This window comes from Trematomus bernacchii, unplaced genomic scaffold (assembly GCF_902827165.1).
Source record: "Trematomus bernacchii unplaced genomic scaffold, fTreBer1.1, whole genome shotgun sequence".
Classification (NCBI taxonomy): Eukaryota; Metazoa; Chordata; class Actinopteri; order Perciformes; family Nototheniidae; genus Trematomus; species Trematomus bernacchii.
Window position 1 is genome coordinate 1,081,645 of NW_022988066.1, and position 24,315 is coordinate 1,105,959.

Below are 24,315 nucleotides of genomic sequence, written 5' to 3' on the forward strand. Positions count from 1 at the left end.
GACATTTTTCTAATGAAAGAGTAGCCAACTTCAAACAATTGATGATTACTAGTAGAGTTATCTCTCAAAACACCATTAAATATAAAATGGAGATCCTTAAAGATGAGACTTAAGCCTAAATAGTAGTTTATTTAATATTCAATAAAATGAATGGCTGCTTCTACATAAATCACTGGATTATTTGCTGGTACATATTATGTTTTACAGCACTAGAGGATGGCAAGACGACCACTACATTTGCTCAGAATATTTAATTTAGCTACATGTATTTATTTATTTATCCTGCTCCCTTTGTTTCAGGTGAATGGTCGCTTTAAGCTACAGGGACACTGTCCCTTTAAGACGTTCACCCGGTAGTCACGTTCAGTCCCGCACGCGCCTGCTGTATCTAAGGTGAACTACAGTCATCACAAAACAAGAAGAGCTTATTTTTTATTATTTGCTCGCAGCATTTACAACTACAGACTTTAGACCATGTTGCAGACGATTTAAATCGACTGCTCTGCGCAGGCGTGAGAGAACGGTGCAATAAAAGCAAAAACTGGCACACAAACATATGCATGATAATAGCGCTGTCAGTGCTGGAGCTGCTGTCTGAGCATAGTGAGCTGGAAGTAGACACAACTCTCAACATTAAACTGAAAACATGTCTACACCGGGCAGTGGCGTGGGGCAGGGGCGAGCCAACACCGGGGGGAAGCGGTTCATCAGCGGGGTGGTGGAAGGTAAGCAGACTGGCACCAGGGGCCCACACAGGACCACCCCAATAACAATACATTACAGCATCATGAGGCTGTAACAGAATGAATTTCATATATATTTTATAAACGAGTATCAGTGTTATATTGATCACTTCTGGTAAGGTTTGGTGCTTAACTTGACCTTTGCTTTATGCAGGTTTTTATGGGCGGCCATGGACTATGGAGCAGAGAACAGAGCTGTTTAAAAGGTATGGGATATATGAGTACAACTGGAGCAAACTAAACTAAAGGTTGCAAAAAACAAAGCCTGTAATAAAAAGGGCTTCATATTGGACGTTGTCCCTTACTGATGGGTTTATTTGGGTACAGGGGACAACACTGGACAATCAATGTTAAGACACACATTTGTTGTCTCCTGATGCTACTTACAATCATCTCTTATCATGTAATAATTGATTTAATACTGGGATTGTTCATTACTGGTGTTTCATAGAGAACAGAAGTGGGGTTTGAACACGTACCTGTACGCCCCAAAGGATGACTACAAACACAGGATGTACTGGAGGGACCTGTACTCTGCAGAGGAGGCAGGTGAGTCTGTCTGTCTTAGATCTGGATTCTGCGACCAGCCAACAACCAAAAATCATGCAGGACTTTCAAACCATCTCAGGAGCAAGAAAAAAATGTACCTTTGCTAGTTTAGTAGAACGTTTAGGGAATTAGAAGAAAATTGTTCATTTGGGCCACCACTTTTTTTACATTTACTACCTGAGTATCCATGTTTTCCCTTGGTATATATTTTTACTCCCCCAAGCATTCATATCCCATGTAGGATATTTTTAAAGTTAGTATTTTTAAGAAGTTAAGTGTCTGTATAGAAAAAAGGTGCCAATACTATATTTATTACTGATTTATATACAGTAATTAGGTTTGGACTATTTTTCATTCAGACCTCTCAATTTAAAACTATACTCATATTTTATTTTTGCCATAGTGACCCACACATAGGTAGAATGCACAAATGTCCGCTAATCTTACCTGAAGAATAAAACGAGGTCTGAAACTACAAATATCCTTAACTGGCACTTGTAGTTAAACCATGTAGTTTATAATGGCATCAAGGTTATGTTTAGTGGTTAACATTTGTGACACGGTGTCATACCAAAGTCCTATTGTGAGTCATCATTATCTCCTTAAACACATTGTTGAATTGCTCAGTTCAGAGCCTCTCCTTTGTTAATTGGGTGCATCTTATCAAAAATGAAGTTTGACCCATTAAAACTATCATGTCTCTGAGGACTCAAAGAGCAGGTCATAACAGACACTGCCGGTGGCCATCACATAAATGCAGGATGCGCAGGCAGGAGTAATGTCGGACATGGTGTACACAAAACGGCAGATTTGAATTTCTGTTGGTATCATCACAGACTTGAGAATATAGGCACACGATTGGCCCACAAATCTCCCTGTGGGTTGAAAACGTTTGATTGGTTGGCATTGCTTAAGTCTTTATACAATCCTTCCATTTTTGTCATATTCCATTCTTTTCTCAGAACAACTCATCGCCCTGATATCAGCTGCTAAACAGCACGACGTGGAGTTCATCTATGCCATCTCTCCCGGCCTGGACATTACCTTCTCCAACCCCAAAGAGGCCGCCGCCCTGATGAGGAAACTGGATCAGGTGAGGACTTGTTATGCGCAGATGAAGGGTGCAGCAGGAGAGATCATTTAATCTCAGCTGTATGTGTCTTTATGGCTCTTTAAAGGGTTTGCGCTGGACACCATATTACTTTATATGAAATGTAGCAGTAGAATAGAAGATACAAAGCTAGGAGGTCAACGTGCAACTGATGGCACTTACACTCCTAATAGCTGGTTTATAACTAGTGGATAACTTCATTTTTCAAAATGGTGATGTAGGGGTTAGGAAAACCAAATGATTTAAAGATTTCTCCAAAGCCCAAGCTGTGCTCTCCCCCCCTCAGGTGAGGCAGTTTGGCTGCAGGTCCTTCTCTTTACTTTTCGATGACATCGAGACTGAGATGTGTGCGGCTGATAAGAAGGCCTTCAGCTCCTTCGCCTACGCTCAGGTGGCCATCACTAATGCGGTGTACCAGCACCTAGGAGACCCCGAGACCTTCCTCTTCTGTCCCACAGGTCAGGCCGTAAGCGTGTTGTTTCTGTACAAATATTCCAGATATTATCAAGCCCCTTTAAAGACAGCCTGGGGAGTTTCAAGCTATGGAAACAACATTTGATCCCTTCATTTCTACATGATAAACTCATAATCTGTCACTGTTTCTCGTCATTTACATTTGCTCTGTCCCTCCAGATTATTGTGCTGCGTTCTGCACCCCCAGCGTGCTCCAGTCCTCTTACCTGCACACTGTGGGGGAGAAGCTGCTGCCTGGGATAGACATACTGTGGACTGGTGAGGCTGTCCTATACCGCTACAGACGTAATCAAATGTACAGTTATACAACGTTTTTTTTTACTCTCTCTTTCTCGGTTATTTGTGTTATTAAGGTCCCAAAGTGGTATCCCACAAAATCTCCGTTGAGTCCATAGAAGAGGTGTCCTCCGTCTTGAGGAGGCCGCCAGTCATCTGGGACAATATCCACGCAAACGACTACGACCCCCAAAGGGTTTTCCTCGGACCCTTCAAAGTCAGTACCTTTAGATGCCTATAGTCTTATCCGTATCTGGAAATAATTATTAACGTTGTATGTTTCCTGTTAGGATCGTCCTACTGAGCTGATCGCCAAACTGAGAGGGGTCCTCACCAATCCCAATTGCGAGTTCTACCCAAACTTTGTGGCCATCCACACATTAGCTACGTGGTGCAAAGCAACTGCTGATGGAAGACAAAGGGATGTGGAAATGGGTGAGTTTTTTTTAGAAATACAAATATCTTTCCTTTTGAATGCATGCTTACATTTTGGCATATTTGCAGAAAATCTCAGCTAAGATTTGACTGTGCTTTTATATAACAGCAATGAAACTTTAAATAGTAAATGTGTGGAGGGAGTGGCAGTCTGTCCCTGACGTTTTCTTTATGCATAAAAAGATAAGATCTTCCAAATGTAACTTATATGGAGGCGCCAAAACAGGCTTCTGTTGCTTAAAATTAGGCTGTAATAAAATATCAATACACTTGCAAAAGCCTGGGAACTTATTACATATGATATATAGAAGTGAGAATTCTTCTTATTGTCTTACTGTCTCTGACCTCCATCCCCAGACGATGAGGAGCAGGACCCCTGCTACAGCCCCCAGAAAGCCCTGACGCTGGCCCTCACCGACTGGCTGCAGGAGTTCATGAGCACCGACCAGCCTGGAGGTACAGAGTCATGAAAGAACCCTATGTCTCCTATTATACTATTCTTAGGCATATATTATAGGTCTCAGTTATATAAAAAACATTTCTATGAAACGTTTGCTCAAAATACCAAACAGGTCACCCATTCTAGCCATCCCTCATACCCCTCTATTTCAGCCCTTAGAGAAGTGCTGATTCTGGGTCCGTAGCTTTAAAAAATAAAAATAAAGAGATGAGAGCCGAGACGAGAGCTCATGCAGGAGAGTTCTACCCAGATACTCAGCTAAATGCTGCCCTGATTAGTTTTTATAGATTTGGGTAAGGAGGAAAAGAGAGAGGGTTGTATTTTTGGACACTTTGTGAGTCACCGGGGACACATATTTATGTATAAAAGACATCAAAAAGTGCATTTTGGATGATAGGAGACCTTTAATGTTAAGGCCAGGGGTGGGGTGGGTGTCCCAGTAGAACAAAGCGTCTTATTTCCCCCTCCTCGTCCTTCCAGGCCCCTGTCGTCCTCCAGCTCGTCTGAAGAAGGAGGTTTCAGAGGAGGAGCCCATGCAGACAGATATGGGGGAGGGCTCCTATATCCCAGGACCTGGGGAGAACCCTCTGTACACGGCCGAGCCCCTCACCCTGGAGGACCTGAAGCTGCTGTCGGAGCTCTTCTACCTGCCGTACGAACACGGCCCCACCGCCCGCACCATGCTGCAGGAGCTGGACTGGCTCAAGAACCACAGCTTGGCCGCGGCGGCCGAGACGGACAAGGTAGTGATGATTTTATATTTACTACCAAAAGCAGATAATGACCTTGGTTTTCTGTGATTTCATGCGTTAACTGTGTTTTTTTAGACCGCGGAATGGCGCTCAAGAGCACAGCAGTTTGATGGCCTGTGCGAAGCGGTGGTGCAGATGTTCAACCGTCTGTCCAACGCCCCCAACCGCAGCATTCTGTACGACCTCTACAACTACATCTGTGACATCAAGAGTGGGGTGGGCCTGGCTCGAGCCTACGTGAAAACACTCGGTGAGAAAATGCTCATCAAATCACACAGGATAGGGCAGCTGTAGCCATGTCAAAGGATAATACCCCAATTTACTTTTTATACTAATTCAGCAATAATCATATTTTTGATTCTTTGTTCACTGCATATGCATGCAAGAAAAACACATTTCTTTAAGCATTCCAGGAAAGACGGGTGAGTAATTAATATAGAAATGGTCATTTTCTGGGTGAAGTATTCCTTGAAAGGAGAAAAAATACACAGTATTTGGGGAGCAACTTCAATGAAAAGTGAATTGGTTGAAGCAAAAAGAATTGCTGCAATTGGATTCTCGCTTATCTATAATCTAGCAAATGTTTATCCTTAAGATTTGACCTTCTTAAGCATCACTTGTGTTAATGTGTTCTCCAGGAGGGCAGGCTCGCCCCGCAGCCCAGCTGCTGAACACTGATCCTGAACCCTGGGGTTTTAGAGGAGGCCTCTCTGGAGAGTTCCAGGTAACTTTATCTAAAAACAGTATAAAGACACATTTCAAATGTTTTCTTATTTTAATATCACAATGAATTTGCCATTTTCCCAGTGTGCAGTAATAGACATCATTAATAAGACAAGTGTTGTGTTCTCACTTAATTATCCATCAGCGTAGGTCAAAATAAATATGAATGAACTAAATATGTGTTCTTTCAGAGAATGCTGCCCTGCCACGGAAACAGGGACCTGTTCAGACATCCTCTCATGACGTCAGTTTACAGCATACGGATGTTCTGCCCTGAGGACAAGGTGAGGATGCCAACATTGATGATATGATACAAGAGACAGCAGGTAATAATTGGTCCCCTATAGTATTGTTCACACCGATGTTCCCTAATGCAGGCTACTGCTACAATATATTATGTCAGGCAGCTTCTGTAGATGAGGTACGGTTTCATAGTCAAATAATACATCTATTGATCAGATAACTCATAAGAACATAGCACTATCAGAGCACTTACTATGTTGAATGATGTTAGGATGAGCAGAGGCTAGGGCTGGTTCAGAAACAAGAACTTGCAGGATGTATGTCACCTTACAGTATGTACATAGACTGTATATATATATTGCAGGTCTCCCTTGAAAAAGAGATCTATGATCTCAGGACCATCTGGTTAAATAAAGGTTTGAAATGATATATGTGTGTTAGCACAGGAACGTTGGTGGCTCTTAGTTACCATCATTAAGTGTCACTGCTACTGAATTAATAAATCCACAGATACTTCCAGTTGTGACTATGCTTCAGATTGTGCTTGTCTATATGGCTTGTTGTCATAAACCTTTTGTATGCATTTAATTCATGCATTCTAAATTCACGTAATTTGTTGTTCTCAGTAACCTGCATTTCAATTAAGTACAGTAGCATATTAGCCTGGCATTGCTGTATGTCGTTTTTCTGTATCTTAGTAAGATTTAATCGGTGTTATAAACATAATAACATCTTCAGTTGTGTTAGATAGTTGTCAAATATTAGCCTTCCCTATCTTAAACATTACCTGCCGGCTGCCGCCGATATGTGATCTCTTTGTTAAAGATCAGCAGTTGATGTTACAGTTTAGTTTTCTGCACTAGATGGAGGTACAAAGAATTTTCAGAGAGATGCAGAGTGCGGGAGAGGGCAAAGTCCCCATGATGATGCAGCCCCCCCTCATCTGTGATGGGTGAGAAAGAGTCACATCCTCTCTCTGTAAGTATTCATGCTTTCATACTTAACATTAACATTGCCTGTGTCCCACTGCAGCCTCTCAGCGGGGGAGATCCCCCCCTCCCCTCAGTGTGCTCTGGTCCTGGAGGATGAGATGGGGGTCTGTGGTTACGCCCTCGCACTCACCGACGCCAAACCAGCTGCTGCCAGGATTCAGGTGATCAAATGCAACCAGTTGTTTTTTTCCAGAATAACAACTTAAAGGTCACCTATTGTGAAAAATCCACTTTTTCATGTCTTTTATACATAAACATGTGTCCCCTCTGTGTAAAGAGATTCTGAAAGTTTTTAGGAAAAAACATTCTCTCTCTTTTTGTCCTGATCCATTTATATAAAAACCTGTCTGACAATGAGCTGATCAGATTTTGGCCACTTTATGTCATAACTTTTTTTTTGGCTTGTGTAACCATTAGCCAATCACCAACCAAGGTAACACCCGCCCACCTTATCACCTGAATCTCCTCCTTGAGCACTATTGTGTTCTTTTTAACCAAATATCTCTCAGAGGAGCGTGGGGAGTGGCTCCTTATTTTTCATCTAAAATAGCAGACCCAGAATCAGCACTTTTGAAACAGGGCTGAAACAGAGGGGATTATGGGATGCTACAATGCATGATCTGTTTGGTATTTCGAGCCTAACACTTCAGAGACATGTTTGTATATATCTGAGACCTATAATATATTGATGAAAAACAGTATAATAGGGGACCTTTAAAGATGCAATGAATGACATGTATTTTGTTTTATCTTGTACCTCTAGAGGGCAGTAAGTGATTCAGTGTTCCAGGACTTCCCCTCCCTGGTCACCATACAAGTGTTGCCCCGGGTCGCTGATCCCTCTCCAGCCAAGCGCATGATTGGTCGGTTGTTGTCCTCCATCAGGAGCAGTGGTAGGTCAAGGCCTCGCACAATGCCTCTGATAGTACTCACGGAACTGGCCTACAACCAATTCACACGGTTTAAAGAGACAGTGCACCACAGAATAATCATGTTGGAGGTATCGACCGTAGTTCTAATATAATGGAAATGGGTTACCTTTAGGTTGTGCAGTTCAAAGACCCCTCCAAAAAACAATAATACAACAATGTCTCTTTCCAGATATCATGACCAGGTTAGTGGTTACAGCACTTACATGTAGGAATCTTTCTACCAAATTACACACGCCATAAAAGTGTCAGCTCAATGAAATGTAATGTAATCTCAGCCTCTCGTCCATTAGAAGATGCACACTGAGCAGAAGAGAGAATACTTCCTACTTGAAACTTCTCACAACTGCATCTTATTTTGAATCCTGTTTCTGGAAAGAGAAATTGCTGTTGTCACTTTAAGCACCAGAAGCCAAGTGCCATCTAGTATCATTGTATTGGAGAATATGATGGATATATGATATCCCGGTAACTCACACCTGAACACACTTGATTCATAAATAGCACTTCAGCTAAGAGGAAATATATTCATTTAGATATTATGGTAAGGTTTCCCTTAAATACACAATTTTCTGCACAAGGAAGAGTTGTTATGTCATTGTCACACCAGCTACCTGCCAACATGATATTTGATGTTAGATGTTTCCAGGTGAAGAAATCAATCATTCCTGGAATTGAAATGTATTTCTTGCTGAGATGTAGAGCTCTGCATCCCCTGACACTGCACACATTTGTTCAAACATGGAGCGATTGTATCTGTAAAACACAATCCTAATGCTAATTCTAGAATATTAAATACATCTGAAACACCATCTTGGTATTGCTTTCAGGTTCCAGAGGCGTGTTCTGTGAGGTGAGGCACAGCGATCGGAGGATGCTCGACTTGTATCCTAAACTGGGCTTCTTCAAACCCATAACCATGGCCGGGTTTCCTCAGGACATCATCGCCATGGGAACAAGCCTGTGAACAAGCCTGTGAACAAGCCTGTGAACAAGCTTTTGCGAAAATCATCGCAAGGATTTACCTCAGGTTTGAATGTTTTTTGCTAACTTTGCAGCATGTCAAACTGTAATCCGTCATAATTTCTTAGTAGTATTAGATAATTATTTGTGTAATTTTAGTAGCCATCTCCAACACTGTAACATTAGTTTGTTAGGACATTTGCAAAAAAAACTACTGCATAAAATTAAAAAGGGTAACACTGATGTACTACTGATTTTCTAGAAAATGTTAAATGTATAGATACTTTTTTAAGATGAATTAATTGTTTTAACCCAGCACAATAAATGTTAACACATTTATCCAATCTGAAGTTTCTTATTTGTTGTCGGACTCATTTAAACAAGATGAATACATAACACACATTGAAACAAGAGAATATATTTTAAATATTTGTATTTTGAGAGGATACAAAATGATTACAGGAAATGTTACGGTTTAAATGTAATAGCTGGTGCTTCACATATTGGCCTGAGAAGCTTATAATATTCAGTTTATTTAAAATAAGTGAGAAATGTGAGGTTGAAAAACATCACATGTAGCTTATGAATCAGAAGTTGATATGCATCAAGTAAATAAACCCATTACATTAATATAAATTCTATATGAGAGATTTCAGTGTGTCTGATCAGGTAAGATAAAGCACAGAGCATTGAGTGAGTTTGATATTTCAAGTAGTTAAAGGATATTTATTTCCATCCTTTAAAAATATGTTATCCTGAGTGTCTGACAGCTCCTTATTTATATAGTTTGTTTGACCCAGACTCATCTGGAATATAAGTAGTGTCTGATTTTAAAACCATTAAATATCTTTAACTTAATTAGTCAACTCCATTGTCTCTCCTGGTGATGAAATTCTCCTTATCTGTTGCCCTCTCTTGCTGCTCTTATACAATATCATCATGAAATATATAGCTTTGTGTCATTATTGCACAGTAGAACTGAGGGGAATGTAATTCAAAGACTTAAAACAAGAGTGTTGCACACATTCAGTCCACTTCTTAATCTCCTAGACCTTGCACACCTTCAGCTCTGCCCCTCTTAAATGAACTCCAGCCCTTCAAACTTCACATTCCCTATCTGTGTCTCGGCCATCAGCACCTGGCCGTCTAACGTAAAGGCAGTGATGTAGGTGGCGATGCTGCCTGCGTACTCCTCTGACTTCAGGGCCAGAATGATCTGATCGTCTGTGCCTGGGACAAATTTAAACGAGGAGAAACCGCGGATGAGGTTGAGCGGTCCGACGTGCCGCACCGTGAAGGAGCCGAAGTCTGCGGGGCAGGACAGGAGGAGGTTGGCGGCACGCTGCTCGTCCGCTGCCTCTTCGTAGTGTTCGTGACTGGCACGCCGAGGGAGGAAGAACCAGCGCTGCAGACGCTCGCTCCACGCTGCTGACTCATGGATAAGGTAGCCTATAGGACAAGGAGAGGTAATAAAGTGAAGAAGAGTATGAGGAGTTATGGAGACCACATGTAACACTCATGGGTGTTATTTTTACTCCTCAAAATATATTTTTTCCCAACTATCCCACTCACAAAATGTCCTCTAACTGTCCAGCAGCCAAAATACAGATGAGAGAAGCTTTAAGTTTCAAAACATCTACATTTTCCCTCTGTATCTCTCGACCAGACAGTGTATTAGGTCTGTTGTAGATATTTAAAAAACAAACAATATGGAGATAGGAAAGGGGGTGTAATATTCAGAGAAAAAAAACCTAGTATTTAGAAGATTAAAAAAAAAAAAAACTTGGATATTTTCTTAGGTTGAGTTGTAAATTCTCAACTTTTTCTTCATTAAAGAAGTTGCAAAAAACGTTATCCTCCGATGAAATGAAAGATGATTTTATATACAGCATTGTTCTTCCTGTTTTTTTTTTTTATAAGGAACCCCCAACATCTGAAACTCAAACTGCACCATCAGTACCCCTGATAAGATCCAATACCAACAGTGATAGTGTATGTGACAGGACTATAAAGAAAAGTCCTGACCTGGTGGTTGTATCCCTGTGGCGCTCCGCAGGGCATTGTAGTGGGGCACCCAGTTCTCATGCTGCACGTCACCATGGTAACCGACAACCTTCACCCACTCTGGGTGGTTGTTGACGACTTCCCCAGTGGTGGTGGTCCACTCTTTGCCCAGGCCGCCAACATACAGGTGCTCATCCTTCACTGCCAGCCACTCTGCTTTGAATCCTGCACACAAAGCAAGGAGTGATTCGTTAACCTCTTGAACACCAAAACAATATAAGAAAGGCTTCAATGCACTACTTTTTTTGGTTTAGTTCTAGACTTTTTTTTTGTGGAAAAGAGGTTGTGAAGTTGAAGTAAATCAGAATCAGATATATAGAAATACATGGATAGTGGTATATGGACATATTTTCAGACTGACCTTTGGAGACGGAGCCGTCCCCGTCGGGTAATATGACCCAGGGGACCGCCTGGTTGCCCTCGATCCTGTACACCACGCCGGTACGGTCGTCCACGCTGTACAGGTGACCGTTGAACGCCACCAGCTCAGACAGCTCCATACCTGCAACACGGGGACAAAGACACATTGAGGTAACTAACATTCTACTGTGAGAATAGTGTGTTTGTTAATGTCCCTGTACCTCGTCCTTTCTCAGCCAGATGACTCTCCAGCGTGACCGTGTCAGCGTCCCACTCCACCTCCAGTCTGTCGGCACTGTTTGAAATAGTGAGGTATCCTCTCTTCATGTAGCTGAACCACGTCTGGTCCTTAGAGCTGCGTGACGCTCTGTCCAGATCTGCGATCACGGCGATACGGTAGCGGATGCCGTGCTCCGTCTTCACCGGCCGACTTAACGGGTACGTGTCGTTGTAAGGTCTTAACCCTCTCTGGTGGCGGGAGGGGTTTCGTGCAGCCTGTCTGTTTATGTCCCTGAGGAGGCCCCCTTCACCCTCGCTGTGCATCTGCAAACTGTGAACCCCGTTGCGATAGTCACCTCTCGTAGCGGCGTTTCTGCCCCCTACTGTCCGGTTCAGGTATAGCATGAGCACTAAAGCTAGCAGGGTCGCAACTGTGATCGCCCGCCATTTAGGGTGGAAGCGCGAGTCTGAGGCGGTAGCTTGTGTCATGGACGCCAAGGCCAGAGGGAGGCCCCGGACCGAGAGGCCGAAGGAGCTCATCGAAGTATCGCTTCCATCCTCAGGCTCGGACGGGGGGGGGGCGATCGCTACAGCCTGGGACTGAGGGAGAGAGGCACATTAGAGGCAAGATGGGGGATGTGGTATTTTACAAAATATAACAAAAAAACAGACAACTGTAAAAAAGATAAAAATCTTAATACATCTATATTTTTTTTTGCTTAAAATTCAATATACATATTTCCAAATGTCTTTAGGTATTCAAAACACCTTGTTAAGTTATTGTTCATTACATGAACATTACAAACCCTATTTGCAGCTTCTTTGTCAAATGTTATCAAAGATCTGTAGGATGTTGGATTAAATAACACCGAAACAATGGCTGGGGAAGATGAAAGAATGAATGTGGGGAGGATGACGAATTGGGAAAATAGGCGGCTAGTTCTTTTGTTCTTTGTTCAAAACAGAGCTTTGTTGTACTCAAGCAGAACTTCTAATCAGCATACTGAGTAGGCTAAAGGCCCGTCCTCGCTCTGTTTTGATGATAAGGTCAAATGATGTTTATATGTACACTGAAACTGTAAATCGCTTGTGTGGTGTGGGGAAAACTAGTTTGCTTGGCACCACTTCACATATAACACTTGATGTGGCCTCCACCTCAATGATTGGTTAAACTCCTTATCCCCGTGATCCGGTCCAGTGATTTTGCCAGTGTTGGACCAATACCGGATCAGCACATTAAAAAACAGTCAACTCTAATAGATGTAATACTTTTTCATGTTTTTACTTGGACATAAGGGTTCAAGAGTTTTTGAAGCACAGGTGGGTCATCTCACACAAATAAAGACCACCTCCACAAAAGGTAATTGAAAATAAGACACAAATCTTTAGGGAGGCAAAATGTCACACGTTAATGAGTGAGAATGTTGTTGAGGCCCTCATCTACCCATTACATTGATCAAATCATGAGATTAATAATGTCCTCTGTGGATTAAGGGAATTGACTAAAGAGCATTAGCTAAAATGCAATGTCAACAAGTAAAAAACAAGCCAATACTTCATCTGTTCGTGGAAGAAATATTTGAAAAGATACAAATATGCACCTGATGAGTTGTAGTATCAGTCGGACACCTCTCAGGCCTAATGTGTTCTGGTAATAGTAAACGTAAAGTTGTAAGGAACTCATCTTAAGGTCAAAGATAGGAAAATAGGATACTGTGATTTCACCAAACGACCAAATCTAAAACTGTGAAGTCAACGTTCTGAAGACTGTGTAGGGTTAGAATGAGACGCCAAGAGACACCCTGCACGCTGAAATATGAGAGGTGCACTTGTTTTGTGAGAACTAGAGTGCCAAGATGAACCTTGACCTTTCCGTTGTCAAAGGTTACCAGCATGTACAGTCAATAAGCTTCAGTACAGTCATAAGTCATAGCTCTATCAACCCTTTCATGCTAACTGAATGTGGTTAAAAAATAATCATTGCGAAGTAATAACTGACCAAATGTTATAATTATTGTAATTTTACTAGATGTTTTTCCTTGCACATTCAGTACCGAAAAGCCTTATTGCTTGCAGTTCAGAAAGCCATTTCCTTAAACATTTTTTACCACTTTCCTAGCAATTACAAATGATTGCTTGAGATTTAAAATGTACAATTGAAGCATAATTAGTTACCGTGGCAATGCAGCTACAAAATGAATGGAATTGTTTGCGTTGGAGGATGATGTAAATTACACAATTATGGTAAACTTGTGGCAATAACTCAGAGAGACTGAAGTAAGAGCAATTAAATGGATAAGTTATCACCATTAAGCAACCCAAAATAAATGTCACAACAGCGTCAGCGGTAATGTTGGTCTCAGTGAGAGATCAATATTAGGCAGCTGAAGAAAACTCCAAAACATGGGAGAAAAACACAAACCGGTTTGAGGAAATATTTCAACCACATCCCATTCAGCTGGTAACCATTACATATGCACTCTGCCTCTTCAGCGACTCTCTCAACAAGTTCATATTACACAACTAACATGCTTACATGCAGACATGTCAAACTTGGCCAACAAATAATGCCCTTATTGTCACTATTGTACGCATTGCCCCTATTCCCCGTCTCTCTACAGCACAGACCCAAACACTGCCTCGCTGTATGATGAATGAAATTATTCACCCTTCCTTTGCCTCTTGTCTCCTGAACACGCTGTAACCATCATGCTGTTCTCCTTCGCACGCATTCCATTATAAACTTTAGGTCTACTTCAACCCTCCGTCTGACCCACATGAATAACTGATCCCTATTTTCAGACTCTCCTCCTTTTCTCTCCATTACCCTATCTCAAGTTTCCACCCCTTCTTGTTGACTCCAAAAATGAAAAGGGGAGGCTTAAATAAAGATAAGGTGTACTGTGTGATTGTTAGAATAACAATGGGATTACAGTAATTGATTATTCGGTGGGGGAACACAGTGAATCTTGAACAAAGGGTTTTGAAACCACTTTTAAAAGCCAAGGTTGCACTTCCAAAGAGGACTGAAGAGATTTAAATGGTGGACGGATGTTTAGACAGAAAATATAAGTCTAAATCCCCTGATGGTTTAATACGTCCAAGTCTCCATTATGTTTCATGCCCACTGTGTCATTTAAGGTCACAATAAGGGCAGCACTCTTTTCCAGAGGTGTGTTTGTGTGTGTTTGACTTTTTTAAATCTTGACTGTTTCCTGAGTTGTGCTCGTCACCCTAACACCAATTTTCAGAGGATGTCAATTGCATAAATTGTATAATTTCGTATTCATATTATCAATGAATCCAGTTTATTAAGCAGCCAAAGGTTACAACTTAAGAGTGTCCCTATTTAATATTTACAGTTGTATCCCTACAAAAGAAAAACATAACTTTCACCTAGAAGCTTTTTTGGAGCATTCAACCACTTCTCATGGTCTCAGTGTCACCCTATGACATTTGTTTTCTTTCTAACTGATATTCATCAGAGGTTTGACAGGGATGTCTCAGTGGCTTTTGAGGGCATTGTAATACATATATCAGATTAAGTGGATAATTAAACAGGGACAACCACCATAGTGCAAATGTTTGTATGTCTTCTGTTGGTTTTGTCACTTTGTCAGACCTTTAGTGACACTACAGATCCAACACCTATTAAGCTCAATACACACATTTGTTTTTACCAATAACAAATAGTAACTCATGTTTAACATGGTAAAAGAAGATGTAGACAGAAAAGTAGTAAATAACCTCAGCATCGACCGCCCACATAACAACGGTTTCAAGACATTGTGTACAGTACTGTTATGTTGAGAAATAAAGATAACAAACATTAGTCCTTGTAGTACCGACAAGATAGCGTTAAAGCTGCAGCAACATTCCTCTTTTGATAAGTAAATTAATGTATCTTTGCCTGCCAGCCACCAAGACAGACGGACCCGACGAGCCGGTGTTGTGCACTCCCGGTAACACTAATAAACTTTGACCGGCTTTCAAAAAAGTGAAAATGTTCAAAAGTCAACCTTAAAACGCTGACTTCAGTCCCAGAAAAATGTTTAACCATGACCTTCATCAGAAATACTGAAATGTCGATTAATATAAAGAGAGCTACGCATTTGTTTATGCAAGAGTTGGAACTACACCGGTCAGTTTAAACATGTTAGCCGTGAAGCTAACACCAGCTAGCAACTCAGACTGCTAGCATACTCTTATGTCATGCTAACGTTAGAACTGCTAACACTCTTATTCACTGGACTTAGGACGCTTAACGGAGGTAAGAGTCATCAGGTCATCATTTTGTGACTTTAAAAACCTTAAGGCTTACCTGATGCAGAGGGTATCCAAGCTCGACCGACTGGCCATATTTGATGGGCTGTTGTTAGCGATCTCCGGGCGATTAGCTCCTCCTGCCTGGAGAGTGGAGACCAATTGATGTCGTCAACACTCAACTCCCCAAACTGCCCCCAAAACCTCAACTACTGAACAGCAAATTATGTTGAACCAATCCAAATAATTAACACTGATATATGATGTATTATTGACTACAAATTCACAAAATAACAGAAATAGTTAAGAGGAAAATCATTTTTAGATAGGGACAATCCCTCCACCCATGGCCACTAAACATTTAGGGGTGAAAAAGCTCCTGAAAACCCTGGGCCTTGACCGTCCATTAATAATCTATACAACCTTAATCTAATACACCTTTGATGATATAGATGAGGTGGACTCAATATTAAGAACACAAGCATCTCTATGAAACAACCAAACTACAACCTAAAGTAAAACTAAACAGAATAACGTGTATTAAGGTATTATTTGGGCTGTTTTATTAAGACTTTATTCGCTTTAGCTACATGAAGTTGACTTATAAAGTTACCTTGGTTTTTTGTTTAGATTGTGGGAATTTTATAAACTTGATTTGGGATAAGCCAGTTATAAAAAAAAGAAAGGTTTCCAGACAGGTTGACAATAGTAATGATGCAGGGCCTACCTTATATCAGTGGTAAACATTTCCCTAATACACTTTTATCCAAAGACATTACCATCTTATTTTGGAGCATTATGTAATATGCCACTATAATCAAATTAAAGCAAATCTCTTCTACTAGTATGCATACAAAAACAAATAACATCATTACAGAGATTTTCAAATATATATATTTATTGAGATGATTCTCTCTATAATCTACAGTAATGATTAACACATTTTGTAAACAATTACCAAAGATACTAGAACAAGCGCAGTAACAATATGCATCAGGGATATTTTGTCTCATTTGATCTTTAAAAATATGTGCATTTAAATATCAGTTATCTTCTACAGTATATCAGGCTCAAATAAACAGTGCAAATATATAGTGTTCATTAAATTTCCCTGGGGGAGATATGTGTATACAAAACAAAAGCTTTATTCTTTTTTGTATGATACTGTACATCAGCACTCCCGAAATGAGTATTGTTGTCCTACCCATGGTCTTTAAGTGGCGGTTCAGATTGTAGAACGAAAATCACAAAAGAGACAGACCCAGCCTTTTACAAAACACTGGAAATATGCCAAAACTAATCATGAGCTCTAAAACTCTCAGTGTGCCGGTGGAACAGTACTTCCTGATGATAACATTGTGCACTATGGTCGGTTAATAGTCTGTTTGAATATGAGCAGGTTTAAAAGTAGTAGAATTTGCTACAATCACCATCCTTATAGTGACTCGGGTTCTGACAGTAATAGCTACAGTGAACATAGAGGTAATGATAGAATTAACTAGTCAAACCAATCCATGCAAGATTGTACATTTACTGTTGTACAAACCTGAAATAATGCATATATTATCATTATCATTTCACAATGACCCTGTTCTGAGGTGCATGTGGATACAGAGGAATGTGGATATTAGATGATGGATCAAAGACTGCCACCTCAGCTCTTCCCCATCGTCTCCAAGAGAAGCTACGGAGGAAAATAGAAATTAATCAAAACACAACTGCTCCTACCAAAAGTTTTGTGTGGGAAACTACTTCAAATGGGTTTGATGTTTCATAAAAACGTAAGTATACTACAATGGCTTTTGCTGTTGTCAGTACAGAAAGAAATTATGAAAAATAGCATTAACATTCATCATGTTTTGTTTTTTTAGTCTTTGTACCTTTGTCAGGTGATACTCCCCATCTACAAGTTGCTCGATGATAGTAAAGTGGTCTGTGTTGGCCACATCTTCCAAGGTCACATCAAGTCCTGACGCCTCCAAAGTCTTTAAAGCAAGGAGACAGAGGTAAGAAAATAATACATATTCACAGAATGCTTACAAATCACTCACATACTGAACAAACTATTAGCACTTGGTGAATAGCAACAGGGTAATTAAAGGGTAATTGTACGGTGAGGATGTCATTAATTTAAAATGATCCCAGACACAACACGCTTATTATAAATATTTTGACACAAAATATTGATTTAAAAATGATAGAATCTGTTTAATCTATCTATTTAAAAAGATGTGGTTCCTAATTAATTGTTTAATGTTCAAATATAAAATGTAACATTTTGTCTTGTTACAGTTTCCTAAATTAAAAAGGTAAAGGATTTGTTACCTGTCTCGGTTTTTATTTTATTTTTAATTGTATACTTTAACAGTGTGGACAAAACAAGTAATCAAAGTTCACCTTGGGTTCAACATTTTGTGAAGGACATTTGTCACTATTTGTTGATATTTTATAAACAAAGCCATTCATCTGTAAAAATATCAGATTATTGATGATAAAAATAATAATTATCTGCAACCTTTAAAATCAACCCCAATGAGTTGTTGACCAGTAGCGCTTGTTTGCTATGTTTTTAATAGTAAGGTATTGTTTGGACTTTAAACAGGGATGCACACGCTACACAATCCTGCCTGTTTCACTGTATTGCTCACAAGACAGCTCCACCTTAAATAAATACTACCTTTAACATCTAACAGTAATAGTGTTCATCAGCAGCACTGACTTTGTAGTATTCTTCTGACTGCTTGCGAAACTCCGGCGAGTCATTCTCAGCGACGGCTACGATGATGTGGCAGCTGGAGGACGAGAGCTTGAGCTGAGGGACCAGCTGACTGGGGCTGTTCCTCACCGCCACCTCCCTGCCAACAGGAGACACCCGGGGGACAGAGGAGTCAAATACTGACTGGTACAACAGACCAGCACAGGATTATTACACAGACACACCCTTTCAGATCTCTTCCACAAAGAAAATAACACATTACATTAACTCAAACTACATTGATTCCTCATCTGGATCATGATCTCATTTTTAGTCTGGAAGCTCTTCTCTTTGCAGTTCACTATTGGTCCAGTAGTTATGTGAATTAAAGGAGCTCAAAATGTAGTATCATGTAAAGATTATACATGTCATAGCTGATTTTGTTGGAAAAAATAAAATATGTATAGAATATTTATAAATTAAGACTGATGTTAATAGAATAATTTATCACAATTTGCATAGCTCTTCCAGGAGCCACAAAAGGATTTATGCAACTCAATGATCGGTGGAGTTTGGAGAGGTAAATGACCCAAAGAAAATGTATAGCTTCCACATGATATTCCAAATTAAGATGGATTGGGATGAACCGATCCAAAGTTGTTCTGTATTATCTGACTTGCAAATGTCCATAATAAGACATTGTAACAAAAACGACTGAATCCCGCCAATGTCCCTGTACTCATATAGCATACACCAGCTTAAGATCTGGTCTCTTTCAGCAGAACTCTAATTATGTAAACAATATAATGCTCACTGCACAGGTAGGTTGTAAAAAGTGTGTAGCAATCAGATCTCTACAGTGCATGTAATTGCACTTAAAAGGAACATGCACTGCAGTAAGGAACGTACTCTGTCATCTTCAGAGGCTCGTTGACGTAGGTGGACAGGATGGGCAGCAGGTCGTATATTCCACTGACAAGGAAAGCACCTACAAGACAATTAGAGAAAATACAACAAAGATAAAAAGTACATGAGCTGGATTGCTCTTAATTGTTCTGAGTGTCTGCTTCTTTTAAAGTATTTAGTGTTTGTCAGTTGAACGCATTTCACCTGTCTGACCTTACCTTTAATCTGAGGAGTGATGCTGTACTCAGACCAGTCAGTGGAGAGGACCATGGCAGCCAGGTGAGCCCCGGCAGAGTGACCACACAGGTACAGGCCGCTGATGGACAGATTAAAAGAAGTTTAACCGAGACAGTGGATTTGTGGCTTTTTGTAGAGCAGGGTCAGAGTTCGGCGAAACATGGAAGGAGCATGGGATCATTGGAGTTGTTGTAACTGCTATTGCGATCATTGTTCCACATATTTTACTAGCTGGGAGCCAGACAAAACACCAAGATCTCCTCCTCTCAAAAACAAACCAACCGGTGATTAAAAGCAGTAAAACACAGAGAAAACAGCTTCCTGTTAAAATCTGTGTTTTTCAGAAGCAGTTCAGCAGACACAAAGCTTCCCAGTTAGCTGTGGCTAATGTTTGCTCAGCTTGTGTCTCCGATACCTTAAGATCAAGATGCCTAATGACTAAAACCCTTCATCTGGTTAAGATATACATTTAAAAATAAAAACAATTGTGGCTTAAAACTGGATAAAGAGTACACTTATGACAGCTTCAATCCTGACGCATGCACAAAAGAAATAGAACACGATTGGAGGAAACCAAATTAAACGTACTGTTACTGTGATTGAAATTGTATATTTCTTTAACATTTTTGGAAACATTTTGAATCGCACAGGTATAGAGATAAATACAAATATATAAAGGAGATCCAGTCCTTTGTAATTGAAAAAGTTACATATTATACTTTTAAGATGAATGTTTTCAGTAATAAGTATCACCGATAACAAGCAGAGGTACCTGATGTGAGAATACTGCTGGACAACAGACACAACACTGCGGCGCACTTGAGACACCATCAGGTCCATGTTGCCTGAAACAGACACAAGCAAAAGGACATCATTCCCATTTCATATACATAAAAAATGTTTTATTTTCCACAACCTAGAGAGACAACCTTGTCAGAATTGAAAATCTGTACCTTTCGGGGCGATGTCATAGCCGACGGCAACCACCACTACACCTTTACCAACGAGTGGAACAGCCATGAATCCTGAATCCTCCTTGCTGCATAAGAAAAAAGGATCAATGTCAAAATCATGAACAAGAAATTGAAATCAAACTGAGATGCAAGAGAGAGTATAATGCAGTACCTGAGAAACTGCCAGAAGCCTCCATGCAGGTAAATAACAAGGGGGACATCTGAAACAGAGAGAATCAGGTCAGTTAAACCCCTACATATTAAATATGTGTCTGTATATGTCATATGTTACACATGTATGTACCCAAAGAGTTGGTGCTGGGTATGTAGACATCTAGTTTTTCTCCATCTCCCTCCCCATACGGCACGTTGAGCAACGTTTGAGCCAGACCACGGGCACGCTCCGTACCTGCACACACCGTGAAGCAATATCAGTTTGTGAAGAAAAAAATGCAATAAATACATAAAAGTAAAAAAACAGAATAATAATAAGCATGGAATCATGAGTTAGTCAACATTAAAAGAAGTTGGGGTCATGAATTCACATTTTGACATAACATAAATACATTCACAACTTGTTAACCACATATCTTTTAAAAGGCTGCACTTGATAATATCCTAACATAATATTATATCTGTATGGCTGAAAGGAGAACGCCCCTTTTATACTTATAAAGAAACCGATTTTCAATCAAACTACAGAAAACTTAAAACTCATCAATTATAGATAGTCAATAACTAATAACATGTTTTTTTATTCTGTTACACACTATTATTCATTCATTTTATACCTGTGTTATTCATGTTTTATGTTTGTTTTATTCTCTTTTCTTTAAAGAAATGCCTAAATGCCATTTTATAATGTGTTTCCGTTGCACTATTTCTTAGTGTTCTTAATGTCTTTCATTTTTGTAAAGGACTTTGAATTGCCTTGTGTTGAAAAGTGCTATATAAATAAACTTTATAATAAAAAATATATTACTTTTACTTAACAAAATATATTCATAGTAAAGTTGTACACCAGAACATGTCTCAATGAGGTTAAATAAAAACAGAAAATCTTCAATAGTCATGTTTCTGGTTCAAAATTAACAAGGAAGAGCAACATATTTTAAAGACCCTCATATACAATTTCTTTTTTATAGCTTTCGCTGCGAAACCATGGACAGTATGCATACCCAATTTAATGAATGTCCCACTAAGTAAATTTGTTATAGAATATGTAAAGAAGAGGCGTTTTTATAACCTCTGTTGTTTATGCTGACGACTTCCATAAATTGAAGTTGTTCAAGGAATATAGCCTACATTAGTAGGCCTATAGGCCTACCACAAATATAGTCTAAAAATAGCCTATTAATTCATTTAAAAAACGTTTGACATTTGTTTTCACAGCTTGAGCCTGCGTTTCCAAATATCTTTAAAAAAAATGATATCTCCTATTTAGGGCTTAAACTCTCCGACACTGACACAGATATCCACGGGGTTACAGTTTATCTGAACACCTGTGTTGCTCTGACGCTGCCCCGGCCTGCCCTGTGTGCTAATAACCGGATTTATGGGCATTGTTGCTAATTAGCATGTTAGCTTCAAAACACACCGACCTTCCTTCAGAGCCTTCACGTGAGCCTTGATCACGTCGTCTGCAGACATCCTGTGCGACCACCGGCTGGGGGAGTACTGCCTCTCGAGCTCCTGTCACAGGGACTGCTGTCAGCCATGAGAGCCGAGACACCGACCCCCATGAGCCGCAGAGGAACACGGTGAACAGCGCCCTCCCCTGGTAGCATTAGCCCCCTGCTTCAGTCTCTGAGTTCCTGGGCCGTTTTAACAGCATTGTGCAGGATGTAGACAATATAACTACAGAAAACATGCAAGGAAGTAAAATGGAGCAACCTTTCTTTATTATTATTCTGTAATACTGCATTTATTTTATTCTTCAGGGTAACTTGTCATGTTCTGTTGTATTTACTTATTGGTCAGACAGAGGGTGTCCTATTGTCCTACTGATATTCTGAATCTGTACAAACTGTGAAGTCCACTGAGACAAATGTAACATTTGTGATATTGGGCTATATAAATAAACATTGATTGATTGATTGATTGATTGATTGATTGATTGGTCTTTTTCTAGTATATTATTTTTCTTGTAGCCTAAACATAAATAAAAAAAGTTATAGTTTCAAAAAGCAAGATGTTTTATAATAGTTATATAATTGCTCCTTTTTTACAATTACATTCCTTTTACTATGTTTATGTAAGCACCATTTTACACAAAGCAAATTGGCTTATATGTATGTGTTAACTTTTTGCCAATATACCCGTGTCTAATTCTAAATAGAATGAATTCAAATACAAGACAAGTAAATAAATTGAATAAAAATACTTATATAAACATTAACAGTTAAATTAAAATTGTGCACTAAAAACATAAAATGAAATTAATATATAAAACATAACAGTTCAAGTAAGAATATGCCCATTTTATTCAAATATATAACATTTATAATACATGGTATTATGGTTTATTTGTATTAATAACTAAAACATTTTTTATAATTATAACATTTTAAAGTAACTGACGCCTACTTTATTTGAGTATTTTCTTTTTCTAGTACTTTTCCTTCTACTCCAAATATTGAAAGCTACTTTATACTCTACTTAAGTTATTTTGATAATATTAGGTACTACGCAGATTTAGATTATTCATGGTAAATATTAATTAGTTAATCATTCATATTTATTATGCATTACCAACTGCCACTCCTATATTTTGAATGCTTTGACACTTAACCTGAATACAGTTTTGAATGCAAGACTTACTTTAGTTTTAACGTCTACACTTCGGTATTACTAGTTTGGCCTAGTTCCTCCACCACTGATTATAATTCTCATACGCACTACCACAGGTGGAAGAAGTACTCAGATCTTGTACTTAAGTATGTAGAAGTACCAGAGTGTAGGAGTACTCTGTTACAAGTAAAAGTCCTGCATTCAAAATGTTACTCAAGTAAAAGTAGAAAAGTTTTAGCATCAAAATATACTTAAAGTAACAAAAGTACTCATTATGCAGATTGGTCCATTTCAGAATAATATATATTATATGTTTTGATTATAATTATTTATGTATTAAAGTGTTCTCAAAGCTGGTAACGGTGCAGCTAGTTGTATTGACTTTGTATACTGCAGGGTATCTTGTGTATTTACTCAAGGTGTAACTAAAGTCTGATTTAAGAGTTGATTATATTAAACATCATTAATCAAAATCTGCAAAGTAACTAAAGGTATTAAGTAAATGTAGTGGAGTAAAATAACACTATTTACCACTGATTTATAGTGAAGTAGAAGTACATAGTAGCATAACATGGAAATACTCAAGTAAAGTAAAAGTATCTCAAAATTGTACTTACACTACTTGAGTAAATGTACTTAGTTACTTCCCACCTCTGCGCACAACAATATTATAATACTAGAGGAGATTAAAATAAAAGGTTTACCACTCTTACATCTTTCTTCAGATCAGTCCAGTGTGTCATATTTTCTCCGGGAGTTTCCAAAGTCTGCAGGGAGATAAATCCGAGCCACAGTTGAAGCACTGCACTTTAGACTACGGAGCGTCCACACAGCAACGTTAAAAATATCTTGGAGGTGGGCGTATCTGAAGCTTCCAACAACCAATCACATGAATCTCCCGCCCCCGACATACAAAGCAAAAAAGCCCGAAGTAAACTGGATATAAACTCCCCAAACAGGCGAAATCCTACCACTATCTCTGCCACCTCCCTCCATGCCTGGCTCCTCCGGTTTGTATCCCGGTAGATAAATAGGGACTGGTCATAAAGCACCGGGTGATTCCCTACCGCTATAATTAATTTCTCCTCCATTTTTCATGGATGTATAAGATAAGTCTGATTTAAAAAAAAGTTTCATATTTCTTTAAAGCTCTTCTTCCTTTGAGGTTGTTTGACTGA

General features: G+C 39.4%; 3 protein-coding genes across 9 annotated transcripts; 1 reads left to right on the top strand and 2 right to left on the bottom strand.

The window, feature by feature from the left end:
- Positions 1-380: 380 nt before the first annotated feature.
- Positions 381-8,990, top strand: ogal (O-GlcNAcase like). Its single transcript, XM_034120631.1, has 17 exons — positions 381-725; positions 898-949; positions 1,195-1,292; positions 2,255-2,385; positions 2,690-2,861; positions 3,037-3,135; positions 3,231-3,370; positions 3,444-3,588; positions 3,946-4,044; positions 4,529-4,791; positions 4,876-5,050; positions 5,439-5,524; positions 5,715-5,807; positions 6,630-6,718; positions 6,799-6,919; positions 7,522-7,651; positions 8,518-8,990. Exons 1-17 carry the CDS (start codon positions 647-649, stop codon positions 8,652-8,654), a joined length of 2,109 nt encoding a protein of 702 aa, XP_033976522.1. The 5' UTR covers positions 381-646; the 3' UTR covers positions 8,655-8,990.
- A 76-nt stretch (positions 8,991-9,066) lies between these two features.
- Positions 9,067-15,722, bottom strand: cant1b (calcium activated nucleotidase 1b). Of its 3 annotated transcripts, none has more exons than XM_034120632.1 (5): positions 15,615-15,722; positions 11,296-11,893; positions 11,076-11,216; positions 10,676-10,879; positions 9,067-10,099 (listed from the first exon to the last, which is right to left on the bottom strand). In XM_034120632.1, the coding sequence occupies exons 2-5, from the start codon at positions 11,831-11,833 to the stop codon at positions 9,729-9,731; spliced, it is 1,254 nt and encodes a 417-aa protein (XP_033976523.1). In that variant the 5' UTR covers positions 11,834-11,893; positions 15,615-15,722; the 3' UTR covers positions 9,067-9,728. The 3 variants fall into 3 exon arrangements, with proteins under 3 accessions (XP_033976523.1, XP_033976524.1, XP_033976525.1); XM_034120633.1 differs by lacking the exon at positions 15,615-15,722 and adding an exon at positions 13,962-14,069; XM_034120634.1 differs by lacking the exon at positions 15,615-15,722 and adding an exon at positions 13,962-14,052 and having other exon boundaries at positions 11,296-11,880.
- Positions 15,723-16,432: 710 nt separating this feature from the next.
- Positions 16,433-23,946, bottom strand: afmid (arylformamidase). Of its 5 annotated transcripts, none has more exons than XM_034120850.1 (11): positions 23,851-23,946; positions 21,949-22,039; positions 20,652-20,756; positions 20,520-20,568; positions 20,348-20,433; positions 20,167-20,239; positions 19,376-19,473; positions 19,161-19,239; positions 18,276-18,411; positions 17,437-17,541; positions 16,433-17,240 (listed from the first exon to the last, which is right to left on the bottom strand). In XM_034120850.1, the coding sequence occupies exons 1-11, from the start codon at positions 23,878-23,880 to the stop codon at positions 17,211-17,213; spliced, it is 882 nt and encodes a 293-aa protein (XP_033976741.1). In that variant the 5' UTR covers positions 23,881-23,946; the 3' UTR covers positions 16,433-17,210. The 5 variants fall into 5 exon arrangements, with proteins under 5 accessions (XP_033976741.1, XP_033976740.1, XP_033976744.1 ...); XM_034120849.1 differs by having other exon boundaries at positions 23,842-23,932; XM_034120853.1 differs by having other exon boundaries at positions 21,949-22,051; positions 23,851-23,926.
- Positions 23,947-24,315: the final 369 nt, after the last annotated feature.

Bases quoted from the DNA above. Each gene is read 5' to 3' on its own strand.
- afmid (XM_034120849.1), bottom strand. From the start codon at position 23,880: ATGACACACTGGACTGATCTGAAGAAAGATGTAAGAGTG. The intron at 20,569-20,651 runs GTACATACATGT...TCTCTGTTTCAG, and splicing joins ACCCAGCACCAACTCTTTGG to ATGTCCCCCTTGTTATTTAC. The intron at 20,434-20,519 runs GTACTGCATTAT...TTTCTTATGCAG, and splicing joins GGCTTCTGGCAGTTTCTCAG to CAAGGAGGATTCAGGATTCA.
- ogal (XM_034120631.1), top strand. From the start codon at position 647: ATGTCTACACCGGGCAGTGGCGTGGGGCAGGGGCGAGCCAACACCGGG. The intron at 2,386-2,689 runs GTGAGGACTTGT...TCCCCCCCTCAG, and splicing joins TGATGAGGAAACTGGATCAG to GTGAGGCAGTTTGGCTGCAG. The intron at 5,808-6,629 runs GTGAGGATGCCA...TTTCTGCACTAG, and splicing joins TGTTCTGCCCTGAGGACAAG to ATGGAGGTACAAAGAATTTT.
- cant1b (XM_034120634.1), bottom strand. From the start codon at position 14,025: ATGCGTGCGAAGGAGAACAGCATGATGGTTACAGCGTGTTCAGGAGAC. The intron at 10,880-11,075 runs GTCAGTCTGAAA...CTTTGTGTGCAG, and splicing joins GGACGGCTCCGTCTCCAAAG to GATTCAAAGCAGAGTGGCTG. The intron at 10,100-10,675 runs GTCAGGACTTTT...CTTGTCCTATAG, and splicing joins CACAGGGATACAACCACCAG to GCTACCTTATCCATGAGTCA.